This window comes from Argiope bruennichi, chromosome 7 (assembly GCF_947563725.1).
Source record: "Argiope bruennichi chromosome 7, qqArgBrue1.1, whole genome shotgun sequence".
NCBI classification, from domain to species: Eukaryota; Metazoa; Arthropoda; class Arachnida; order Araneae; family Araneidae; genus Argiope; species Argiope bruennichi.
The window spans coordinates 38,441,180-38,463,825 of record NC_079157.1 but is presented as its reverse complement, the minus strand read 5'-3'; the positions used below and the strand labels follow the sequence as shown (position 1 = coordinate 38,463,825).

General features: G+C 29.8%; 1 protein-coding gene and 1 long non-coding RNA gene across 7 annotated transcripts; both read left to right on the top strand.

Annotated features, from left to right (window-relative positions):
- The first annotated feature begins 405 nt into the window (after nucleotides 1-405).
- Nucleotides 406-4,435, top strand: LOC129975102 (uncharacterized). 2 transcript variants are annotated; one of them, XR_008785019.1, is made up of 3 exons: nucleotides 406-553; nucleotides 1,365-1,474; nucleotides 4,213-4,435. It is a non-coding gene; the product is annotated as an uncharacterized LOC129975102 (long non-coding RNA). The 2 variants fall into 2 exon arrangements; XR_008785020.1 differs by lacking the exon at nucleotides 4,213-4,435 and adding an exon at nucleotides 1,791-2,083.
- A 2,314-nt stretch (nucleotides 4,436-6,749) lies between these two features.
- LOC129975100 (alpha-tocopherol transfer protein-like) lies at nucleotides 6,750-22,088 on the top strand. Of its 5 annotated transcripts, none has more exons than XM_056088021.1 (6): nucleotides 6,750-6,767; nucleotides 12,679-12,913; nucleotides 14,679-14,921; nucleotides 16,204-16,394; nucleotides 17,868-17,978; nucleotides 21,588-22,088. In XM_056088021.1, the coding sequence occupies exons 2-6, from the start codon at nucleotides 12,775-12,777 to the stop codon at nucleotides 21,783-21,785; spliced, it is 882 nt and encodes a 293-aa protein (XP_055943996.1). In that variant the 5' UTR covers nucleotides 6,750-6,767; nucleotides 12,679-12,774; the 3' UTR covers nucleotides 21,786-22,088. The 5 variants fall into 5 exon arrangements, with proteins under 5 accessions (XP_055943996.1, XP_055943998.1, XP_055943997.1 ...); XM_056088023.1 differs by lacking the exon at nucleotides 6,750-6,767 and adding an exon at nucleotides 8,010-8,417 and having other exon boundaries at nucleotides 12,737-12,913; XM_056088022.1 differs by lacking the exon at nucleotides 6,750-6,767 and adding an exon at nucleotides 8,010-8,417 and having other exon boundaries at nucleotides 12,734-12,913.
- Nucleotides 22,089-22,646: the final 558 nt, after the last annotated feature.

The following is a 22,646-nucleotide window of genomic DNA, read 5'->3' as shown; positions in this document are numbered from 1 at the left end:
CAATATACCATTGGTGCATCAATTGAGTAGGAAAAAAATGTTTCTTAAGAGCGTTTAAAGTGAGAATAGAAGCCGTTCTTTAGATGCAATTTAAATTGCGAAAGAAGCTGTTTCGGTTTAAGTGGCAAAGTCCATTTAATAGTAGAGTAAGGAGAGGCATTTTTTTAAAACCAAAACCGAAGGAAAGGCATTTTTAAAAAAGAATTAAAACCGAAACATTTCATAAGACACAAACTCAAATTGCAGAATGTTCATTGTAAAGCAAAGCGAAATGTAACTGCCGCCAAGCGGCGCTGTGTCTGATGTTAGCCTATTAGCTGAATCTTAGGATTAGCTGCAATCGTGATCTCAGCAGAAATTAAATGTTTTGTCTTTTTTTGGGGGGGGGGGGGTTCTTATCTTACTGTCGACGATAGCCAAGTAGTAAACAAAGCAGAAGCGTCCAGGGACTGTTCCAAAAATTCTGCTCCGAGGAAATAAAGAAGAGAAAAAGTTGTGAGGGAAATTTTTTTAGAATAGTAGTTTATAATGCCTATTCCTCAAGAGCAATATGGTTGATTCCGTTATTTTTTGACAACTGAAAGATTTTTTGAATCTATTTTTCGATTAATTTTAAATATGATTATTTGTGTTGGAAATATTTTGAATGTGGTTTCGATTATACATAAGTGGGATGAAAATCTGAATGTATATGATTAATTTAAAATCAAAAAAGATCTGGTAGCATCAGTTATTTTTGATTAATCTTGAATACAAATGTAATTTCTTTTGTAAATATTTTGAATGTATTTTCGATTATTTTTAAGCACGACAGAAATGCTATGTATATGATTAATTGTACTAAAATGTATATGATTAATTAAAAATGTTATTATTGTGTATCCATATTTATATTTTGTAATTGCATAAAATCCAGCATCAAAAGCCTTTAATAATAATAATTTAGTATTTGCCATTTGAAATAATTTCAGTTACTTATAAATGCAATGCTATTATCTTTCAATCAATTACAAATGTAATTATTTTGTGAATTAGTGTTTAATATGAATGCAAGAATTGCAAGCTGTATACGATTCAAATTTTTTGAATCTTGTACAATTCATCACATATTTCTGTTTGTGTAACTGTCCATGTCAGTTAAGCAGATGTAGGATTAAATATTAGGTCTAATATTTATCTTTATTAATAAGATAATCTCTTATGAAATCTTTCATGTCATTTTTTTTTTCGGATCAGAAGGACGCAAGTTATATTTAGAAAGTCCTCCATTATTTACCTGAAATATTTTTCCTGTATATTTTTAGGAAGTTTGCATATATTGTTAATAAATCTAATACATACCTATTTCTATAATTTTTTTAAAGAAGCATTTCATTGAGAATTGATATAAAAGATGGACAGAAGATTATCCTCAGTTGTGTAAATAAATTCCACATCAAAGTGGGAAGTGAATGTATTTCTTGCATTTAGCTAGGTAAAAATCTTACTTTCGATTTCTTAACTGTATTTCTTTGAACTGTATTTGCTTATGAAATATTATTATTATGGGAGTTGTCCAAGGGGTTTTGTTATTGCTGAAGCCTAATACAATAGCCTTTTATTATAGGATTTTTTCCTTGTAAATTTTTTAAGAAAATACATTTTTCAATTGAAAGTAAAAATGTTTATTGAAAAATCCTTTATATTGAATTTTTAATTCATTCTTAAAATTATGGATTTTTTATTCTGTAACAGTTATGATTTCATAATATGCTAAAACAAAAGAACTGAAAACATTTTTATACCTTCAGAAAGTTGTTGTTGTTGTGGCTTATCCTTCAGCTGTCTGACGAAGTCAGACAAGGCCCATTAGACCATTGACTAACCCAGACTAACCGCTGACCCGGAGCTAAAACAGACCTCTACCTTTTTCGACATTCTACATTCAGAATCTCTCATTCATTCTACATTCAGGACCTCTACATTCAGAAAGAAAATATTTATATGATAAAATACCTTGCAAATTTTATTATATCTGAGAATTTTTTAAAGATAAATCTTACTTCATTATTGTAAAGATTTATATGTAAAAATTATTAATAGATTTCCATCATATCATGTAATGAAAACTCATTTGTGTGTACATATAATGAGACATGTTCCACTATTAAAATTTGACATCATATATTTTTTGTGAGTGATTGATTTAATTGAAATACCAACTTCTCTTATACAATGGAATTATTAAAAAAGGTCAGTTAAATATCCTTAATATGGAATCTAATTAATTGAACAATGACAAATACTTCTGTTTGTCATTCTTCTTAAGTGTGTGTATTAAATATTAGATTATAATAGATTTAGATTTTTTTTATTGCATTTGACTGATTGAATTCTAGATTTTTTTTACCTTCTCAAACCAGGAATTTTTCAGAGGTTTAATATCTTGCATTTTATTTAAAAAAAAAAAAACATAAATATAAGTAAGATATTGAAAAAAATTGTAAAACTTTTAAGTAGTATCAAGTTCAATAAAATAATCAAACTTCTGGTGTGAGTAGATAAGTTAAAATGCAGTAATTTTTTAAAATAAACATTTGTGTATAAATATTCTGTTTTGCATAAATATCTTGAATTTATCTATTATCTATTATTATCTATTTTAGATTTTTAAAGCATATTTAATTTTAGAATTGAGAAATGGAGTTGTTATAACACTTTGTTGTAATCTGTCTACTGAATAAATTTACTTTACATATGATTTTCCCAAATTGCAAATTATAGCAATATTTGGTGCGCTTAGTCACGATTATTTTTATATATTAATTCATACTTGTATTACAATATGTTTGCTGCTTTAAAAATCTTATACAAAAATAATTTTTAAATTAAATTTATTTTTCTGAGATTTTAATCCATTGTAGATTTTATGCATAGAAAATTTTATTTTGCATAAAAAAGCATTTTAACACAATTCTGCAGCTTAATCCTATCACAACTATTCTAGGCATAACTTCAACAATAAATTTATTAAAATATTTGCTTGATTGAAATTATATGCTTATACTTTATATACAATATATAAATACACATATGATATTTTCATTAATAGTTTCACTTACAATCTGCTTTTATCTCTTTAGAGTCAACATTAAAAAATCTTAACTTGTATATAGTAACAAACAAAATATGTAATTAGTTGACATCAAATTATCAGTATCAATTAGCTGGCATTCAAATTATAGGTATCATCAAACTGACATTTATTTAATTAAAAAGATTCTCGATGGATTCAATAATTTATTTTAAATATTTACACAAAATCTTGCTCCAACTGCATTTTAAAGTGCTTAACTTTTTTATAAATTAATCTCATTATTTATAGCAAAGATGTCAAACTCGTTTTAATTTGGCGAAAACAAACAAGGTTTATATGGGACACACACACACAAAAAGTTTTCTTTTTTAAACTGTTGGTCTATTTCAAAAATGTCATATCAAATCTAATATCAATGCTTCCTTCCTTGCACAAGGCATCTTCAGTTACCCTCATTTCTATTTCAGAAAATAAGTTGTCAATACTAATTAAATTTAAAATGATCCAAGGTGAATATTAGTTATTCTAGATCTGATAGAGGACTTATTTCATATGAAGTGAAAATTATTGCCCATATCTATAAGTATTTCAAAGCAGGGAAATAACTTTATATTTCAATTTTCAAATCTGTTTGTGAAATATACATTACATATCTGGAAAAAATTTAGAGAAATGCAATAAAACTATATTTCTAAGGATTTTAAACCCTCAAATTTGTTTCATATGCAACTCTCAGCCTTAAAATGTTTTTTTTTCCAGTATATTTTTGATACCATGCAGTTTCTACTGAAATTGATCTGTTGGGGAGTTCAATTAAAAATTTAAAAAATTTCAGTAAAAACATTTTACTTATAATTCTTTTATATACTATGGCTACTGGACCATTAACATATTTATTGGGGCTCTGAGAGATAAGAAATGTGATAGTTTAAAAATAAGTTATTTGTTCACATTTTTTCCTCTGAAATTTCGAAAATCACTCCGTAATGGAATTCACAAACTTGTATAAATCTATACTTGTATACTTCTGAGAATTTTCATCAAAAGAGTTGCATGTCTACAATTCTCATCATTATGTTACTATTTTTGCTGTACATAAAAATTATTATTTTAAATGTTCTGTATTTTTTTAACAGGGTTTCTCATCCTGAGTGTTAAAAGAAGTTATAAAGTAAATGAGTATATATATGTAATCTAATTTCTTAGTGATTTTATTAAAATTTTATGTTGCAAATATAAACATGTTTACAAGACAATTTTCAATAGATGTGTTTAAGAGAATATATTTTAGATATTAGGAAATACCTAATATTAAGTCATGTTTCTACTGTTTATTAGAATGCATACAGAATTTTTTTTTCAAAAGATTGCACCTTTGTTATTTCATACCATACCAATTTGATTAGTGCTGTACATATAGATTTAATTAGATTATGAAGAAATAAGAAAGTATTAAAAAACAAATCTTTTTAATAAACTATATCATTTTTAATATTTGCTTATTTTTGTATAATACATTTAAAGGGAGGGAATAATTTGTTCATGGTAAATATATTTTTGGAGAATATAGCATTTTGATAGCACTTAAAATTTAAAATCCCAAAGTTTTTTTTTTTTCAATGTTAAATAAATTGGTATATTCTATTAAGTGACAAATAGTGAACAGAATTATGTTTAAGTAAACTCATGAAAACATTTTCTGAACTCCTCTGTGGTTTATAGCTTTCAAGTTTATTTATAAAATTTTTCATTTCTTAAGCCATCAAACTCCAAATTTTGAATCTAAAGATTATTACTATTAAAGATTTAAACTTATCGACATTGAACAGTTAAACAAATATAAAAAACACTAATTTTTCAGGTTAATTTATATATTTTAAATCTAACTGGAGTGGTTAGCATAATTTGAAAAAGAGTAATGTTTTTTTTTTTTTTTTTTTTTTTTTTTTTTTTTGCCATTCTTCTTTGAAATCTTACTTCTACATTTCAGGTAACAAAACATATGCTGATATAAATCTTTAAATAAGGTATTGTTTAGATTTTTAAATAAAAAAACCACCTTTAATATCATAAAAATTTATTATTTTTATTCATTCTTTTATAATATGTAACTAATTATCATTTGATTTAAAGTAAATATTTTTTCTTTTAATATATATATATATATATATATATATATATTTACATATTATTTTAAATTACGTAATAAAATATTGTACTGTCAGAAAAGGTAGAAGCACAAAATTTATCACCTTTGATCCATTTTTTATAGGATAATCTGTACTACAATAATAATAAAAATATGTGTTGACTCTCTACAAGCCAAATTATTTGAAATATAGTATCAAATTTGGAACAAAACTGAAATTAAATATAACAAATATCCCAACAAACTAGCCATGCCGGCAAAGGCAGCTAATGAATAATAAAGTTGATAATTAAGTTTTAAATTTGACATATAATTTTTTTATTGGCTATATTTCTATACTAAACTTTCATGAACAAAATCATGGCTTTTGGCATTTATATTTTCTTCTACTAACATTGATTATTTAGATGGGCTTGACTTAACAATGATCAAATTCTTATTACATTTTAATATTTTAGAATTCCAAAACATTATCTTAAGATCCTATGATTTACAAATTTTGTCAGTAAATAAAAATATTAAGAACTATTTTTCTTAGTAAAAATTTACATTCACATTTCATATCATAAGCTTTCAATTATATAAAACTGAAAGTTCAGTCAAATATTAAAGAAAAGGACCATTTTTTGACTATGAATAATAAATATTATCATTTGAAATTGTTAGTTTTTCACATTTCTTTTGATATAGGTAATTTAACATTTTCAAAGAACATTTTTCAATAAGCAATTATATATAATATTTCCAATAATTAAATCATATGCAAATTTATATTACATAGTAATTATTTATCTTTGTTCTCATTGAGGCAAGAATTAGGCTCGTATTTTAATTAATTAAAAAAAAACTGAATTCAAAATTTAAAATTAAAAGAAAAGGTAAAAAGGACCATCAAATTATGCTTGAACTAAAATACATTCTTATTGCAGGATCAGCAATTAACTGTTTCATAAGCATCAGTTAGATAATAACTGATTTAACAATAAATTATGTGGCAGTCAAATGAAACATGAAATGTTTCAATGATACATATATCAAGGCTAAATATGCATGTATTCAAAAATGTTTAGTATTATTTTATTGTTTTTTGTAAAATGATAATATGAATAACTTTAAATGTCATTTCAATGGAATTTAACAAAATTCATTTGAATCATGCAACTGAGATATATGTATTTTTATATATAAATTTATTTTTCATTAATGAGATCAAATGATCAAACTCACATGTATCCATATTTCTTCATAATTACACTGTCAGATCTATGTATTTAATAGCATCAAATACTCAACTATACAAGAAAAAAATATTCCTTTAAAATGCATACTGTCTCTAATATATATAACAGTACATTAATCAAATCATATTTTTCTCTAAATAAATAGAAAAACTTTCAATAGATATAAACTATTCAGTAGATAACTATTTCAAGAGATAAAACTTATTGATAGTATAAAACAAAAAAAATATTTGTCTTTTGTTACAGAAACTCCACCTAAATAAATAACATGGCATTGCATTTGGTATTCTGGGATAAGTTTGTAAGTAAATTGTTCTACTTTGAAATTAATTTAGACCTTTAATTAAATAATAAAGAATAAACCAATGAAGTGATTGACACATGTGAGAAATCTATAATGTATTCTTTACATGAGCCATAATTTTTTCCATCATGTTTTTCATATAAATAATGTCATAACTCTCGTATAAAAGAGCGTCATAATCTTTCGTTATGCTTAATTCAATAACACCGTCCTGAAAATCAGACATCTACATTTTATAATTCCAGACACATTTCGAATTATTTTTGAATATGCAGCATTAGTATTATTTCAGGAATCTGGCAGGTGAAATCACGTGGACTGAAAAAACTCCGTTTCCCCTAAACATTAGAAAATACTTATGTTTTTTCCTATGAGCAATATTTTGTTGCTGGCCTTAGAGTAACAGAAGATGTAAACTAATGACAGCAGCCCATATGCAGATTCATTCGATAGATTCATCATTTATAGTAATTCAATAGAGGAATATTGACATGTCACTCCACAATATCGTCGAAATATCAAGATTATAATCTAATATATAAAAATGAGTTTTTGCATGTTCGTATTTTATGCTCTGCCATACCATTCATCCGATTGCGATAAAACTTTGCCTACTTTACTTATTGCTTACATTTGCACGACGGTTATAGGCATAGTACTATTATTATATATAAAGTTAAAAAAAAAAGAATAAATATTATTTATTCTTCTTCTCTATATATCATTAAATTTCAATGAATGTATGCATTGTTCGACAAGAAAATAAATATCATTCTTTCTATCATTTGTAATTAAACAAGATACCTATTTCAAAATTATTTCTCCTGTGGCAGCACCGTGCCGGTTACAAGCTAATGAATTACAAATCTCAATGGCACAATTTCAAAAAATGCGCCAATTTGAAATTAATCAAAACATTCATTAATTTAAAAAACTTCCTAGTTTAGAAAAGTCACGGAAATTAATTAATTTAATTTAATTTCTTTTCGATTTTTTTTCTCTTTTCGGCATTAATTTCTTTTTCGAAAAACTGGAATTTGACAAAATTTTCATTAAAGAATATTTCCTATCCGAAAAAAAAAAAAAAAAAAAAAGAACTTTGGACTTAACTGAACGAAAAATGTAACTACGATTAAAATAACTATTTTCTTATTGAATGAAAACTACTGCTGCCAGTTTATTTAAAGTGCTTTCAGTAAATAAAGAAAGTGAAAGTGAAACTAGAAGGACGTTATTCATATTTTAAAGTATATTACACATGATATATATCTGCCAAAGATTATTTTTTGTAATAAAAAATTGAATAAATTTTGAGCAATAAAGGGAAAAGAATTATAATTTAGTGTATATATTTCAGCCTTAGATAATTAATAATATTAAGCAGCATTTAAACGACAAGGGATTTCCCCTTTTCCAAGCACGGCTGTGTTTCTTTTACATTGTCGTTTGGGCAAGCAATCTGCTATGCGTAGGAGAGAAACGAGATGTTTATTTTTTTATCTTTATGTCTCGCTTAGATAAGAGTTTAGATAATTCATTACAATACATGTGAACCTGAAAACAATATCAGTGTGAAGCAGAATATTAATTTCATTTTCACGTTACTTGGAAACTGACGTAATCTGAAAACTATACTGTATGAAATAGGTATGTACAATTAATTTCATTTTCTTAATTTCCTTTTATTTTCTATTTTCTTGAAGGAAAAAAAGTGCATGGGAAATTTTGTAATCGTATGCTCATCTTAGTTTGTTATTAGTGAGTAATATATATTGATATCATTTTAGATTTTGAAAAAATCATTAAAAAATTTTTTTATTTCATTTGTATAATAATCATCAAAATGAAGTAAACCACATGACTGGACTTCGTGTCAACTATCTTTTGAAGTAAAAGTGAAGAAATATTTTGTGAAATTTAATTTTATAAATTAGAAAAATGATGATAAACGAGGAAATAAAGCATTATAATAGTTTGATACAAATAAAAGATTGCATGTGAAAATAGAATGCACGCGATTATTGATTTTATTATTATAACAATTATTTACCCTTTAAAAAAAATTATGATTTTGTGTTTCAATGTGAAAATAATGCAATTGCGTCTTTTAATATGCTTATTCAACTCACTGAAATGATTGAAAATTATAGGTAGCTTAAAAAATAAATTGTTCGTCTGAACGCAGGAAAAATGTTTTAAAATTATAATTATGGGCTAATATATGCCACAGTATAAAATACATATACAGTCTTTAATAAATAAAAATATGCACTGTGATATTCAATACAAATTACGCTAAATATTTTTTCTAGATACAAAATAATAATCGAACACAAAATACTCCTTTTTCTTTATATATATATATTGTGTTAATAGATGGCAGCATGTTTCAGAACAAAGTGAAAAAGATGTTGCCAATGAATGGCGTATATTCAATGACGTTGCTTCATAGCTAGTTACTTCCGCTTTTAAACACGTGCTTGATTTCATAGCTTTCTTTTTATAAAATACTGGAATCGATTATTGTAATCTCCGCCACAAAATAATTAAACAAATCGAAATATTTTTAAATTTTAAGTTTATAAAAATACACTACTGACGATTCAATAAAAAATATATATTGAAAAAATTATATTTTCATTTATTTAAAAATTATATTAATTAAAAATAAGTTATCACAAATAAATTCCATTGTAAAATCGAGATTTATAAAAATAAATTAACGAAGAACAAGAAATGGTTGAATAAATTCAATCAATTCAATAAATATTTTAGAAACATTGATTGAATTCATTCACTTAATATCTTAAAATAGTTATTCGCCACTTGTAATATAATTCAAGATATTTTGTTCTAGAAACTAATTAAAATTGTATTAGGCGATAAAAAAAGCATGGTTAGCTGAAAAATCTACTTTAACCAGTTTAATTTTGACATATATTTTTGAAAGAGAAAAAGGGTTTCTGTTTTGTAGTGTACTAATGAAGGCATGCTTATTATTTTTTCATTTCTATATTTTGATCTTTAATGCAATTCATAATTCATTACGAAAATATTTTAGAACTTCGTTATGACTTTTTTTTTTTTTTTTTCTAAAAGTGAATTACGAGATGTCCCCAATCATATGGGCACCAATCATCGCTTGATTCAAACGTTGAACTGAAAATTATATTCCTCGAGCATTTAAATGTTTTATCATTTGTGTTTAGGAATACACGACTGTACAAAATTTCAAAACTCTAATGTGTTAGGATATGAATGCAAAATAGTTTTCAAAATTTCCTTCTTACAGCCATGAAAGTTTTCAAATTAAACAATGGCGTTTTAAAAATACAATGTGTTTTGAAAAATAAAAAGGGAGAAAATGCAGGTTTTAAAAACCAAATAAATGCGAATAAAATGTTAGCTAAATAATCATTTGAAAAGAGCAAAATTCAGCAAAAATCCATATTTTTATTCGTTATATGCTCAGGACGAATGAATAATACAAATAACAATGTTCAATATATGAACAGCAATTGGTACCTCGCAGCTCATATAAAAAATGATCAAAGTCTTGCCGAATGTTTTTTTTTCTAAACTTCAACATCAAATGTTATCGTCCATGTTGAATCTTTCCGTTCTAGCAAATATAACAATAAATTATACGATTTTAAACTATAATAAAATGATCAAACTGCCACAAACGTATATAAGAAGACAAACCGAAATTCGTTACACGTAACCGAATTATAAAAGATAATCATCATACCTAGAGGACTTGTTAACGATTCTGTCACTGCAAGTTGTATACAAAGAGTTTGAATTAGTAGAATTATTACAAAAAGGATAAATATTTTGAGATACAGAGAGAAATGCATTATTATTAGAATTAGCATTGTCAAGATAATGATCATCTTGAATATTGCTGCATTATTATTTTGAATATTGCTGCATTATTATCTTGAATATTGCTTGTCACAAAAATCATGGTAATCTGGATTCACTTCTGCATTTATTCGAATACTTTTCTTAGAATATAACAGGGTTATATTCTAAATAAAGATAGCCGTGATCGGTAACAGATTGTAATGCTTGAAGAAAGAAAGATAAAAAGTCAAACCTTTATTAGATGCCTTTCTGTTGTGACTTACGGCACTTTATAAGCCCTTGTGGTGGTAACTTCAGAAGCCAGATAACAGCCTCCGGAAAAAAGTGTACACTTTTGTCTAGTGGTCGTTTTACTCGGCTATGAACCCTAACGTTGCGAGTTCGAACCTCAAACTTGCACACCCACTGGTTATTAACAGTCAGCGATTTCAGCCGAGTGAGCGTCTCTTGTTTTTTCTATGGCGTCAACTAGGACCAAGAGTGCGATTTAGTGATTTCATGCGTCGCATTTGCTTGCATAATCCCTTTTTACAGGGGAGCACATTCAAACACCTCACAGATAGAGCGCAGACGAGGAACAGCCATGCCCATACCGGGACTCGAACCCGGGATGCCCAGATTACGGGGAAGATGCGCTACCCTTATGTGCAGATGCTTTTCTAAAAAAAACTTTCAAAACTGGATATTTGTTCTAAAAAATTTTATTTCATCTTTTATAAGCAGTTTTAAATGAAAATTTTGATAAACTGAAATAGTAAAACGCTCAATTGTAGATCGCACTCTAAAAAGTTAGTTTAAGTATATCGTGTGTAAAAAAGAAAACGCACTAAGGAAATTTAATTTTAAGCAAAATATAAAAATAAAGAAAACGTTTCATAACATAATATAAATAACATTTGATAGTAGGAGCGGTAATTTTATTATTATTATTTTTTTAACTTTGGGGGCACCACACTTTTTTGGAATTATAAGATAAAACAATATAAAATTTGCAAGTAGTTATTGATCAGGAACTAGAATAATGTTCCCACCGGGTCATGGTGGCCTGTTGGTAAGGTTTCGGAATCGGAAGTCTTCAAGTTCGAGACCGGATTCCACCGAAGAACCGTCGTGGAAGAGGGTTTGGTGCACGTTAAATCTGTTGGGTCCAAACGTCCTCCCACTGGTGTGGAGTGGAAGTTTGGTGAGGTTGGTCCTCGCTCATGTGTCGTCCTCGTCATCTGACGGCAGTTCAAAATTATGAGTTCCTTCCCAAAATAGTCCTAGTATTGCTTTAAAAACTGGGCGTTAATATTACTAAACTAAAACTAAAGAATAATGTTCTAAAATTTAAGTAATGATAGAGATGATTTGAAGAAACTCGATATTACAAAATCTTCATAACTAAATAACGTTCAAATTGCAGTCAAATGTCTCGAAGTTTCTGTGCATTCTGAAGTTATCACCCCCCCCCCTCCCCAGCACATTATTACCTTTTAGTGTATAATAATATGACACTAGGGATAGAATTGCTTTCTTGAAGGTCTTTCAAGGGCTAAAATTCTCTAAATCTGGAGGCAGTAGGAACTCCATTTGTCAGTTTGAACTCGCCAAGCTGGCTCAGTTTTTTAATCTATCGAAATATTTTTAAATATTCTGCTACCCAGTTTTTGAATATATGAAGAAGTACATACATCTTCAAGATTAGAAAAGGAATTGAATTGAATATAGCATATATTGAATAAATACCATTGCTTTTGTTTAGGCCGCGGTGGCCTGGTGGTAAGGTCTCGGCTTGTGAATCGTAGGGTTTCAGGTTCGAGACCCGATTCCACCGAAGAACCGTCGTGTAAAGGGGTCTGTTGCACGTTAAATCCGTCGTGCCAAACGTCCTCCCGCTGGTGTGGTCCTCCTCGTCATCTGACTGCGGTTCAAAATTACGAGGTCCGTCCCAAAATAACCCTAGTGTTGCTTTACAACGGGACGTTAATATAACTAAACTAAACTAAAAAATTGCTTTTGTTTATCAGATGCAAAGTTAATGTGTCATTTTTTTCAGATTCATTTATATGCTATTTATACATAAATCTATTTAAAAAAAGAGTCCACTTAAGCAGGCGAACATTTTTCTACACATAACCAAAATATTTTGAAAATGGCTGCCTGTCTGGAGAGTTTGGAATTCAATGACGTCGAAATCGATGATGCACGTCTGAATAGGAATAAAACCCATTACAGAGAAGTTCCTGGAATAAAAACCCGAAGTTTAAATGAACTGAAAAGCATGCTTGGAAGTACGTATTGTTTGAATGCTCACGGAAGTAATTTGATTTTAATACCAATTTAACAACTATAGAATTGAAGTGAAATTTAAAAAAAATGAATTAACATATTTTGAAATGGATGGCATTAAAAAAATTAATAAATTGCAGTTTTTTTCTTTCTCGTATACGTAGCATGTAGTATAGAGAATACGTCCAGAATCGTGAGATTTTGACGAATCAACACATTATTAGATCTCGTTGAGTTCGAAGAACACCTTTTTTGAAAATGTCCGTCTGTCTGTCTGTCTGTGACAAAGACAATCCAAAAACGCTTTGAGCTGAACGTATGGAATTTGGTATACGGTCTTTAAACCAAATTTGTAGATTTCTATCAAATTTTGAACAAAATCTGCTCAGAGTGAAGTCTGTCTGTCCGATTGTTTGAACATAATTTAATACGATAACTACAAAATGAACAAAGCTAGATAAAATTCGATGCACAGATTTAACATCTTTGGTATACACTCTACCAAATTTCGAGCGAAATCTAACAAGGGGGTGAACCGTCTGTCGGTCTGTACTTTCATAAACACCTAAGCGGGATCACTCAGAAACGCAGTGACTTAAATATGTTAAATTTAATACGTGTTTTGCGTCTTTAAGTGTAGTTTTATGACAAATTTTATTTCAATTTGTTGGGTTTGAAATTCAAATTAGATTTTTGGACAGTTTTAACTTCATGCCAGGGATTAAATGCCAAAAGACTCGTCAAAAATCACTCGATAGATTCAGTAAAAATGTTAAATTCACGCTAAAGAGTAATATTTCTCAAGCATTGTACACTAATGCCATGCAAAGGATAACATCGTTTTTTAGTGAGTATGCGAGGGAAGCGACCACTCCCGCTGGTTTTCTTTTTGCTATACATTTTCATCTAATTCTTCATATTACATGCATCCATATTAAATTTATTCTGTTTTTATGCAGTTTTAAATAATTTATGTTGTATCTTCTTTGTCAGACGATATTTGGGTTCAAACCCTGTAATTGTCAAGATCAATCGTCTGTAAGGCCCTCAGAGTAAAATGTTCTAATAATAGCTGTGAAAAAGGCATGTGACTAGTGCTTATAAAATGTTGCAGGTCGAGAAGACTTCTTAAAAACACAGACTTTTATTTCTTTCGACAAACAAACATTTAACACATTATAAAAGTATCACATATTACACCGACACAGACAACAAACACAAGTAAAAATAAAATCTGAATCTATGTCTAAGCAAGCGCGCACAAGTGCTTCCGCTCTTATATATAGTGAAAAACATTTGCATAAATAATTGGAAGCATCATTTCACTTCATGTGATAAATCGTTGCGAACGGGGTGCGAATCATCAACAGTTTGTGTACACGCATTCGGATGGAAAGAAAAACCCAATATGAAACGAGCATCCTATTTTTGCTAACATTCTTTTTGCATCACATTTTCAATCTTATCTTAGATTTAATATATTTGGGATGAACCAAGTATCTATTCACTTAATGGTTCGATACAGTTTGCAGAAAATACCATAATCCCATTTCCAATACAAATTAATTTCATCCCCTGATGAAGAATAAATGCAACGATTCCCTTCATTTATCTTTTGTTTTGCATTTTGTTTCTACTTTTATTATTCGTTTATGAATTATATACTTATCAAATTATTTTCTATGTATTAAATACAATTATATTTACTAAATTTATTTTTAGCTTTAGTTTCAGGAATTTATTTTGATTTTTTAATATGTTTTCTAGAAAATACTGGATTTCGACCTTGCATTGATGACAATTTTTTGCTCCGATTTCTCACGGCAGCTAAGTATCTTCCCGACGAGACTCTGAAGAGACTTAAGACCTATTACATTGGTCGGAATCTTCATCCGCAAATTTTCCGAAACTACCTTCCGAGTAACACCTTATCAGCTCAAGCGCTCGACCATATAAAAGCCCTTCCATATAGAGCCAAAAATTTATCAGCCGTAGTTATTATTAAATTAGGTTAGTCTCAATACATTCATTAAATTTGGTATAAAATATACTTTGGAAGGTAAGAATGTGATCGCGGAAATGACTTTTGGAATGTTATTTAATTAAAAATTATGCGAATTTTTGGTAATTTTATTTTTTAACTTTCGAATATATTATAACACTTAAATGATCCTAATACCATTTGAATTTAAAAAAATTGTGTAATATAAATTTATTTACAGTACAACTTTCCTCAATACTTTTCAATGCTGTAAAAAAAATTACAATTATTTTCATGCTACTGAAAATATTCTATATAGCATATTTTTTTTCTATTTTTGATATCATAGATATGAATAGTTTCCTTTTCTTTCTTTTTTTCTATGATGTAAATTACTTTATAAAGTATAGTTTAAGTATAAAATTCGAATAAAAAAATTCTGGTGATAACAGACAAAATCAGTGATTAAAAACTCTTTTTAGTTTTGCATTTTTTACCACGACTGTTCTTTTCTGCAATATAATTCGATATGAAAATTTTTCTTTATTGTTCTTTAAGCTCGATGTTTTGCTTTTCGTTGTACTGCATTAAGTTTCTGATTGAATCATGAACCAAAATTCCCTTAAAATATTATAAAAATTATGACATACGGTCTGAATAACACACACACACACAAAAAAAAAGCCTCGGGAGTTGTATAATTTTTTTTTTACAGTCTTTTTGTACGGACAACTTCTTTCTATCGTCATTCGTTCGGAAATTATTCTTTTTTCAAATAATGTCAAACTTTTGAATCACCCTGTATTTAAGATTTTAAATAAGATTAATTAATAAAAAATTAGTATTTTTTGGAGGGATTTCTTTATAATAAGTGTGTGTGTTGTTGTTGTGACTTATGGCACTTTACAAGCCCACTGACAGTTAGTTATCTGTCTGCGATTTAAGCCGAGTGAGCGTCTTTTGTTTTTTCAGTAGCGCTAACTAGGGCCAAGAATACGACTTAGCTACTTCATGCGTCATATTCGCTTGCACAACCCCTGTTTACAGCGGGCACATTCACACACCTCACAGAAGAAGAAAAACCAAGCCCAGATCACGGGGAAGACGCGCTACCCCTATGCCAGGACGCCTGGATAAAAAGTCTTATCTACTTCATTAAAAGTTAAAAATTAAATAAATAAATTATACGATTTAATTAATTAAACATTTTTTAGAGAAAGAAAATAAAGCAAATTATGTAAGTATGCATGCCTATGCAGTGTACGGTTAATTTTGGAACAGTTTTATAAAACATTTCTTCTTGCCTTCCAGGGAAAGTTGACTTTCAAAAAGTGCCATTCGTGGAATTATTACGGCTGGAACTAATGGTGTTTGAAACTTTGATGCAAAACTCTGTTACACAGCTCTGTGGTATAACTGTTATTATTGACTGCGATGGTTTTTCTCCGGATAACATATCAGAAATTATGCCTTGCCTGCCTACTTGTTACAGCGTGTTTCACGTAAGTCGATTTTTTCCAAGAGCATTAATAAAGTTATGCAACGTTTAAGATGCATTTATTGCTCCATGTTGTTCAGTATTAATATTTCAAGAAGCATTGTCTTGACTAATTTGTGTTTGCTTCTAAGCAAACAAAGGAGGACTGTCTGATATCGAACAATAATTTGATTTAACCGTTTGATCCATAATATATCTCTATCATATTTCAGATGTAAGCAGCACATGTATGATAATGTATACTGATGTCTAAAGTTTAACCAAAAATGGCGAAACACGCATTATATGAGAGTAAAACGATTGTAAAATAAGAAAACAATGCGATTGAGTGATAATAACCACTTTCATTACCCAAAGAAACAGTTTTGAATTAAAGTTGGACATAAACAAAGGTTCGCATGAGTTCCCCGGTTTCACTAAAGAATAAAATTTTATTATTCAATCAAGTTTTAAGACCTATCCTCACTTATGCTGCTCAAATTTGGTGACTTGCTTCTAAAGCTAACCGAAACAAAATTCAAGTTTTATAAAATAAAATGCGTCAAAGTGTTTTTGAGTTATAGGTTTATCAGACAGACAGGCATAATGTCATGTATTTTCGTGCCCATGGAGGTCTAAAACGTAGAGATTCGTCAAAATCTCTAGTTCGAATTTTTTGATGATTATAATACTTCCCCTATGATTCGTTTAGTTTAGTTATATTAACGTCCCGTTGTAAAGCAACACTAGGGCTATTTAGGGACGGACCACGTCATTTTGAACCGCGGTCAGATGACGAGGACGACACCTGAGCTGGCACCCCCTTCTCCACACCACACCATACCAGCGGGAGGACGTTTGGCCTGACGGATTTAGCTGCAACAGACCCCCTTACGCGACGGTTCTTCGGTGGAATCGGGTCTCGAACCTGAAACCTAGCGGCTCACGAGCCAAGACCTTACCACCAGGCCACCGCGGCCTTCTTTGAGTCGTATACGCGATAGTAAAAATGCAAGGATTTAAATAAATAAAATTTGGTATATGATATTTTTTCTAAAATTGTAGTTCGATATCAAATTTCTTTTAAACTGCGTATTCGATCTTCTTTATTATGTTACTTAGCACAAAAATAACATGCATGTGACAGGCAAAATAAAAATCTAAGCACTCATGACATTCACAACTTTGTCGAAAGTCCAAAATTTGATTGCGGCAAATGTGAGAATAATATCATTACTAGACAGCATGTGTGAAAAATTAGATGAGATTTCTTTTGCTGTTTCTCATTGGAGCTGCCCTATTGTCTGCTGTAGAAATGTCTGATGCTACAAAAAGACTTCTCTATGAAACATATATAAGCGATTCTAGCTTCTTTTTTGTTACTACTTATTTCTTTTAAAAGTATGTGCAATGAATTTTTAAACAGCCTGTAGTGTGAGTTTTAATTTTTCATAGGGAATTATTAATGTTCTTGCTTTTAGTATAATTTTTTTTACAGTACGATTGCACTTTGGGTATAAGATACCTGCATGTCATCAAGACACCGGTACTTCTACAACTTCTATACCAAAATGTAATCTCTGCTTGGTCTAGGGAACAGCAAACTCAGGTGAGTATGTCACATATTCATCGAATGCTTTCCTTTTTATTCGACATACTTGACAAAATTTTACAAAACCTTTATTCTATGACTTTAGTAGATGAAATCATATTAATATGATAATGTTTACAGGCCGGAAACTTTCTTATAACACGTCATTCGACAAAGAAATGAAGTCGTTCAAAATCATATATTGGGTAGTCCTTTAGACATAAATTTGGCAAATTCCCCATGTAGCTACTTCTTGGTATGTAGTGGATTGGTATGGGCGAGGATAGAACCTGGGACCTTATGGTTCGCAGCTCAGTAACATGAGCACGATAAAAAAGCAATTGCTTGGGTAGTGTAGCTGTTAACTGGCTTTATAAGCTTTCATCATAGACTCTCCCTCCAGTGAATCGAAGGTGAGACGAAAGATATGGCCGTTGAGTGGTGATGTATTATCTGTTGATTCTAATGCGCCTGTACCCATTTGAGTAGCGCCAAGCGTTATGGCGAGCATGTGTGGGTGAGTGGCTGCTGATGCTGTTGCTACGTCAAGTGAGTCTGACGACTTTGGGTTGCTGTGGGTAGATGGCACCACAACAGATGTACGAAGGTCGAACGTTCATCGTCCGAGGTCACCAATGTAGCGGATTGGTATGGGCCAGGATAGAACCTGGGACCTTATGGTTCGCAGCCCAGTAACATAACCACGATACAAAAGCAATTGCTCGGGTAGCGTAGTTATTAATTGACTTTATAAGCTTCACCAGCCAATATATTTTAATAAAATTATTAGATCCTTACCCTTTTTCAGTAAGTGAAGATTTCCAATAGTGTATCATAAACTAATCTCTATTCCTGATAGTTCACATAGTTTAAATATTGATCGATAAATTGCTTTATTTGCAAAAGTGAGGCTTGAATGTAAATGAATGCTTGGCGTTATCATTGAAATTTAGTCTTACATTTATCGCCCCTCAAATCCTTACTCCAGCCTTAGTAATGTCATAGGATTCATTACTTCTTTAGCGATTAACCTTCTCCTGTAAGTCTAACATGGGCGTCGTTTCCAGCGGCGCGTCGATGATAAGGCAAAGGAAGTACAGCTGCCCCAGCGCAAATCTCTTGGAGTGCCATTGCAACCGAATATTAGTATGTTTTTGCCACAATTTTAAAGGAAAAAGGCACGAGGAGCGAAAAAATAATATTTTCTCATGAGCGTCATTTTCCCTTGCTACGCTATTGCATAATTTATTGGATTATATTCACGCGCCTAGAAATAGTAATAAATACATTTGTATTAATTGTTATCATGATCATGAGTGCATTTATAAAAATAATATAATGGTAACTGAATCAAGCCTGAAGCAATATGATACTTCGACGTTCCGGATAAGAGGATCAGGACTCCTGTAATTTTCCAACATACTTTTCGTATAATAATTCTAAAGCATTATTCGCATTATTTTCAGATTCTTTCTATTTCAGCTCGTGTTTGAAAATTTAAGGGAAATCATTTTTTATGTACGGTGGTGCGAATGCTCGGTGAGAAGTAAAAATAAGTTCATCAACGGATAACGATGCTATATTTCACACAAAACACAAGTAATAAAATACAACCGGAACAAATACAAAGACAGCACTTAAAGAAATCAACAGTACACACGCAAGCAGAAGATCATTATTAAGTAACCGCAACAGCACAAATCTTTAACAGGAAATTCGTTGGTGATCATATACCGCAATGAGAGAATTCACTCGAATTCTGGCTTCAACTGTCTCTTGTTTTTTACACTTTTCGGAATTGGGTATAGAATTCTGTAAAAGATCCGAATCTTTCCTCTTAATAGAGATATAAAGAAAATGTTTATATATTCGAGAATTGTTTATATATTTATTTTTGTCACTAAAGTTGTTAAGTTCATCACGAAGTCTCCAAATGGGTGCCATGTTTCTCTCTAATTCTATGGGCCATCAGCATCCAATATATATATATATATATATATATATATATATATATATATATATATATATATATATATATATATATATATATAATATCTGTAAAATTCCCTTTTTTATTATGAAACAAATTGCACTGGAGAGTAATAATACAGAGTTTTGACATTATTAATATTTTACTACTCAGTTTCTTTTAGAAAATTTCCTTATCTGTTGACGGTCGAAAATATGTTGTCAATTCTTCATAGCCATGGTATATCTTTTGACATGGGTTCGAAATTTGAAATTTATAATTTTGTAAAATATTGGTTGTAATGTTGACTAGCGAATGAGCGTACCAAAGGGGTTTCATCAAAAATTTAATTCACATCTGCAATTTTGATGATAAATTAATATGCCATGTTTCATTCATCTTGCTTGATGATCCATTCATCTGTCTAGATTTTTAACTAACGTGTTTATGATGATCAAGAGCACTGTAAAGGATTTTAATAGAGGAAATAGGCCTAAAATTTAGGTGAGAGTTAACAATATCTGCATCAAAGACTACAAACTATGGCTAAATTGTCATGGATATTCTGTTTTGAAACTAGTGTTGCAGAAAAGTTATCCTAAAATCAAATTTCCGATGCTGTTGGTGTACAGTAAACAGAGTTCAACATGCTCGATAATAATAACGATGCTTTTTTCTACACAGAAACACGAGCATAAGTCTCAAAACACGGCTAAAACGCGGTCAAGAAAAATATGTGCAATAAACAGCAGCACAAAAGCAACAAATCGGTTATAGACAACCACAATAAATCATAACACTCTGAGAGAACTCGCAGGAAAAGAGCTTCATAGGTCTACTCGCGTCTGAACCGTCTCTACTGACTACTAGCTTGAACTGAATTTAACTGTCGACTCGCTATTTGACTGACTGCAACTCTGTCTTCTAGTATGTTATAGTTACCATGACAGAGCAAAGAAGGTTCTAGGAAAATCGGCATAGTTCGCGTATTAGTGGAGCTAGCTACTCTTGCTGTTTCAAGAATATTAAATTTTGCCGCCTAAGCCGCCTCATTCTTCATCAAGTCGCCGAATGATTGCCCAGTTTGTCGCCAAATCTGGAGATTATTGATCCAGCATTCATTCAAGAATCGTTAGAGCTATCTGTAAAACTGTCTTTCTTATCAGGAAGATAGTTTTATAAATTAATATTTCTACTGGGTAGCAACATTTTAAATTCATAACACCAACGTCTTCAGATATAGACAAAAATAATTCAAAACATGTTTTTTTTCTCTGGAGATATTTAAAATGTCAAAATTCGTCGTTTTCATATTAAAGTGTATACTTATCGCATTGCCTTCTTAATTATTCGCGTTCTTATTAAATTATTTGATGATTATTACAGTTTCCTCTACAAGAAAAGAAGCAAAATGAAATCCGTTATTTCATGAAAATTCAGATAATATGCTTAAAATTTTTCAAGATTAGTGACTTATTTCTTATATAAACCAAATAAGAAATAATTTATTGTTATTGTAATTATCTTATTTCCATAAAAAATGTAATGAAAGAAATAAAGTAATAAGAAAAAAAAAATGGTTTAAATTTCTTTTTATCGAAGTCACATTTTAAGCCAAGGAGAGCGGAGTTCAAACGATTCTTTTCATTTCTTTTCAGGTAGTATTTCATTCACCCGACTCGGATTTAGAAGAGTTGCACAATCAAGTATCTATAGATTATTTGCCAGAAGAATATGGTGGAAAATTGTCATCCTCCAGCTTAGTAGATCTCAATCCAATAATAAATGAAAAAGAGAGCTACTTCCGAGAACAGCTGCAGTATGGGATATCAAATGATGAGTTAGAGTTGGACTAACTCCCATTCTGTATCCATTTTAATACAGATCCCGTTCGAAATTATCTTGCTTCAATTTAGTAGACTTTGTTTAGTAAATGGAAAAGAGAGTTACTTCAGAGAATTGCATCATTATGGGATATTAAAGGATGAACATAAATTGGACTGATTCCCATATTGTTAGAAAAGTATGGGAAAGTTTGAGTTTCTTTAAGCACCAGAAAAACCCGAAAAATTTACATAGCTCACAACAAATATCTTTGCGAAATGGCAAGCATATTGTATGATAAATGATTTTTAATAAAAATTTCACAGTAAAATTCTTTATGTTTCATTTTTTATATAATTATTACTAAACACTCAAATCCCCTTGGGGCCACCTCGAAAGTGGGAATCTTCCGGTATGATGGTTGGTTCTCGCCAGTCTAGTGGGTACAAAATTGATGTGGTATGGGTACCTAGTGGGTACAAAATTTATTCAAAGTAGATGTTAAAACAACAATAAAAAGCATATTTAGGAATTGAAATTATTCATTCTGAAATTAAAGTAATATAACTGAAAAACTTATTTTTTTATGTGTTTTAAAATAGTGTACAAATGTTTTTTTAAGGAATAATTATGGTCCTAAGTTATAGAAGAAAAATACTAAAAGATTTGTTATCTTTTAAATAAAAATCTATTCAAAATTTTGAAATTGCTAGTTTTTTTTCATAGTGACTCTCTACTATCCAAGAAACAGATCTTAGTGAAATTCGGTAGCTCTGGATGTAACAATCTCTTCTGCAGAATGTTTCAAATGATGTTTTTCATTACACTTCTTGTTGGATAATGCCGTTTTCAAAAAGTGTGCAAACCTAAAACATTATCTTGTTACAATTATA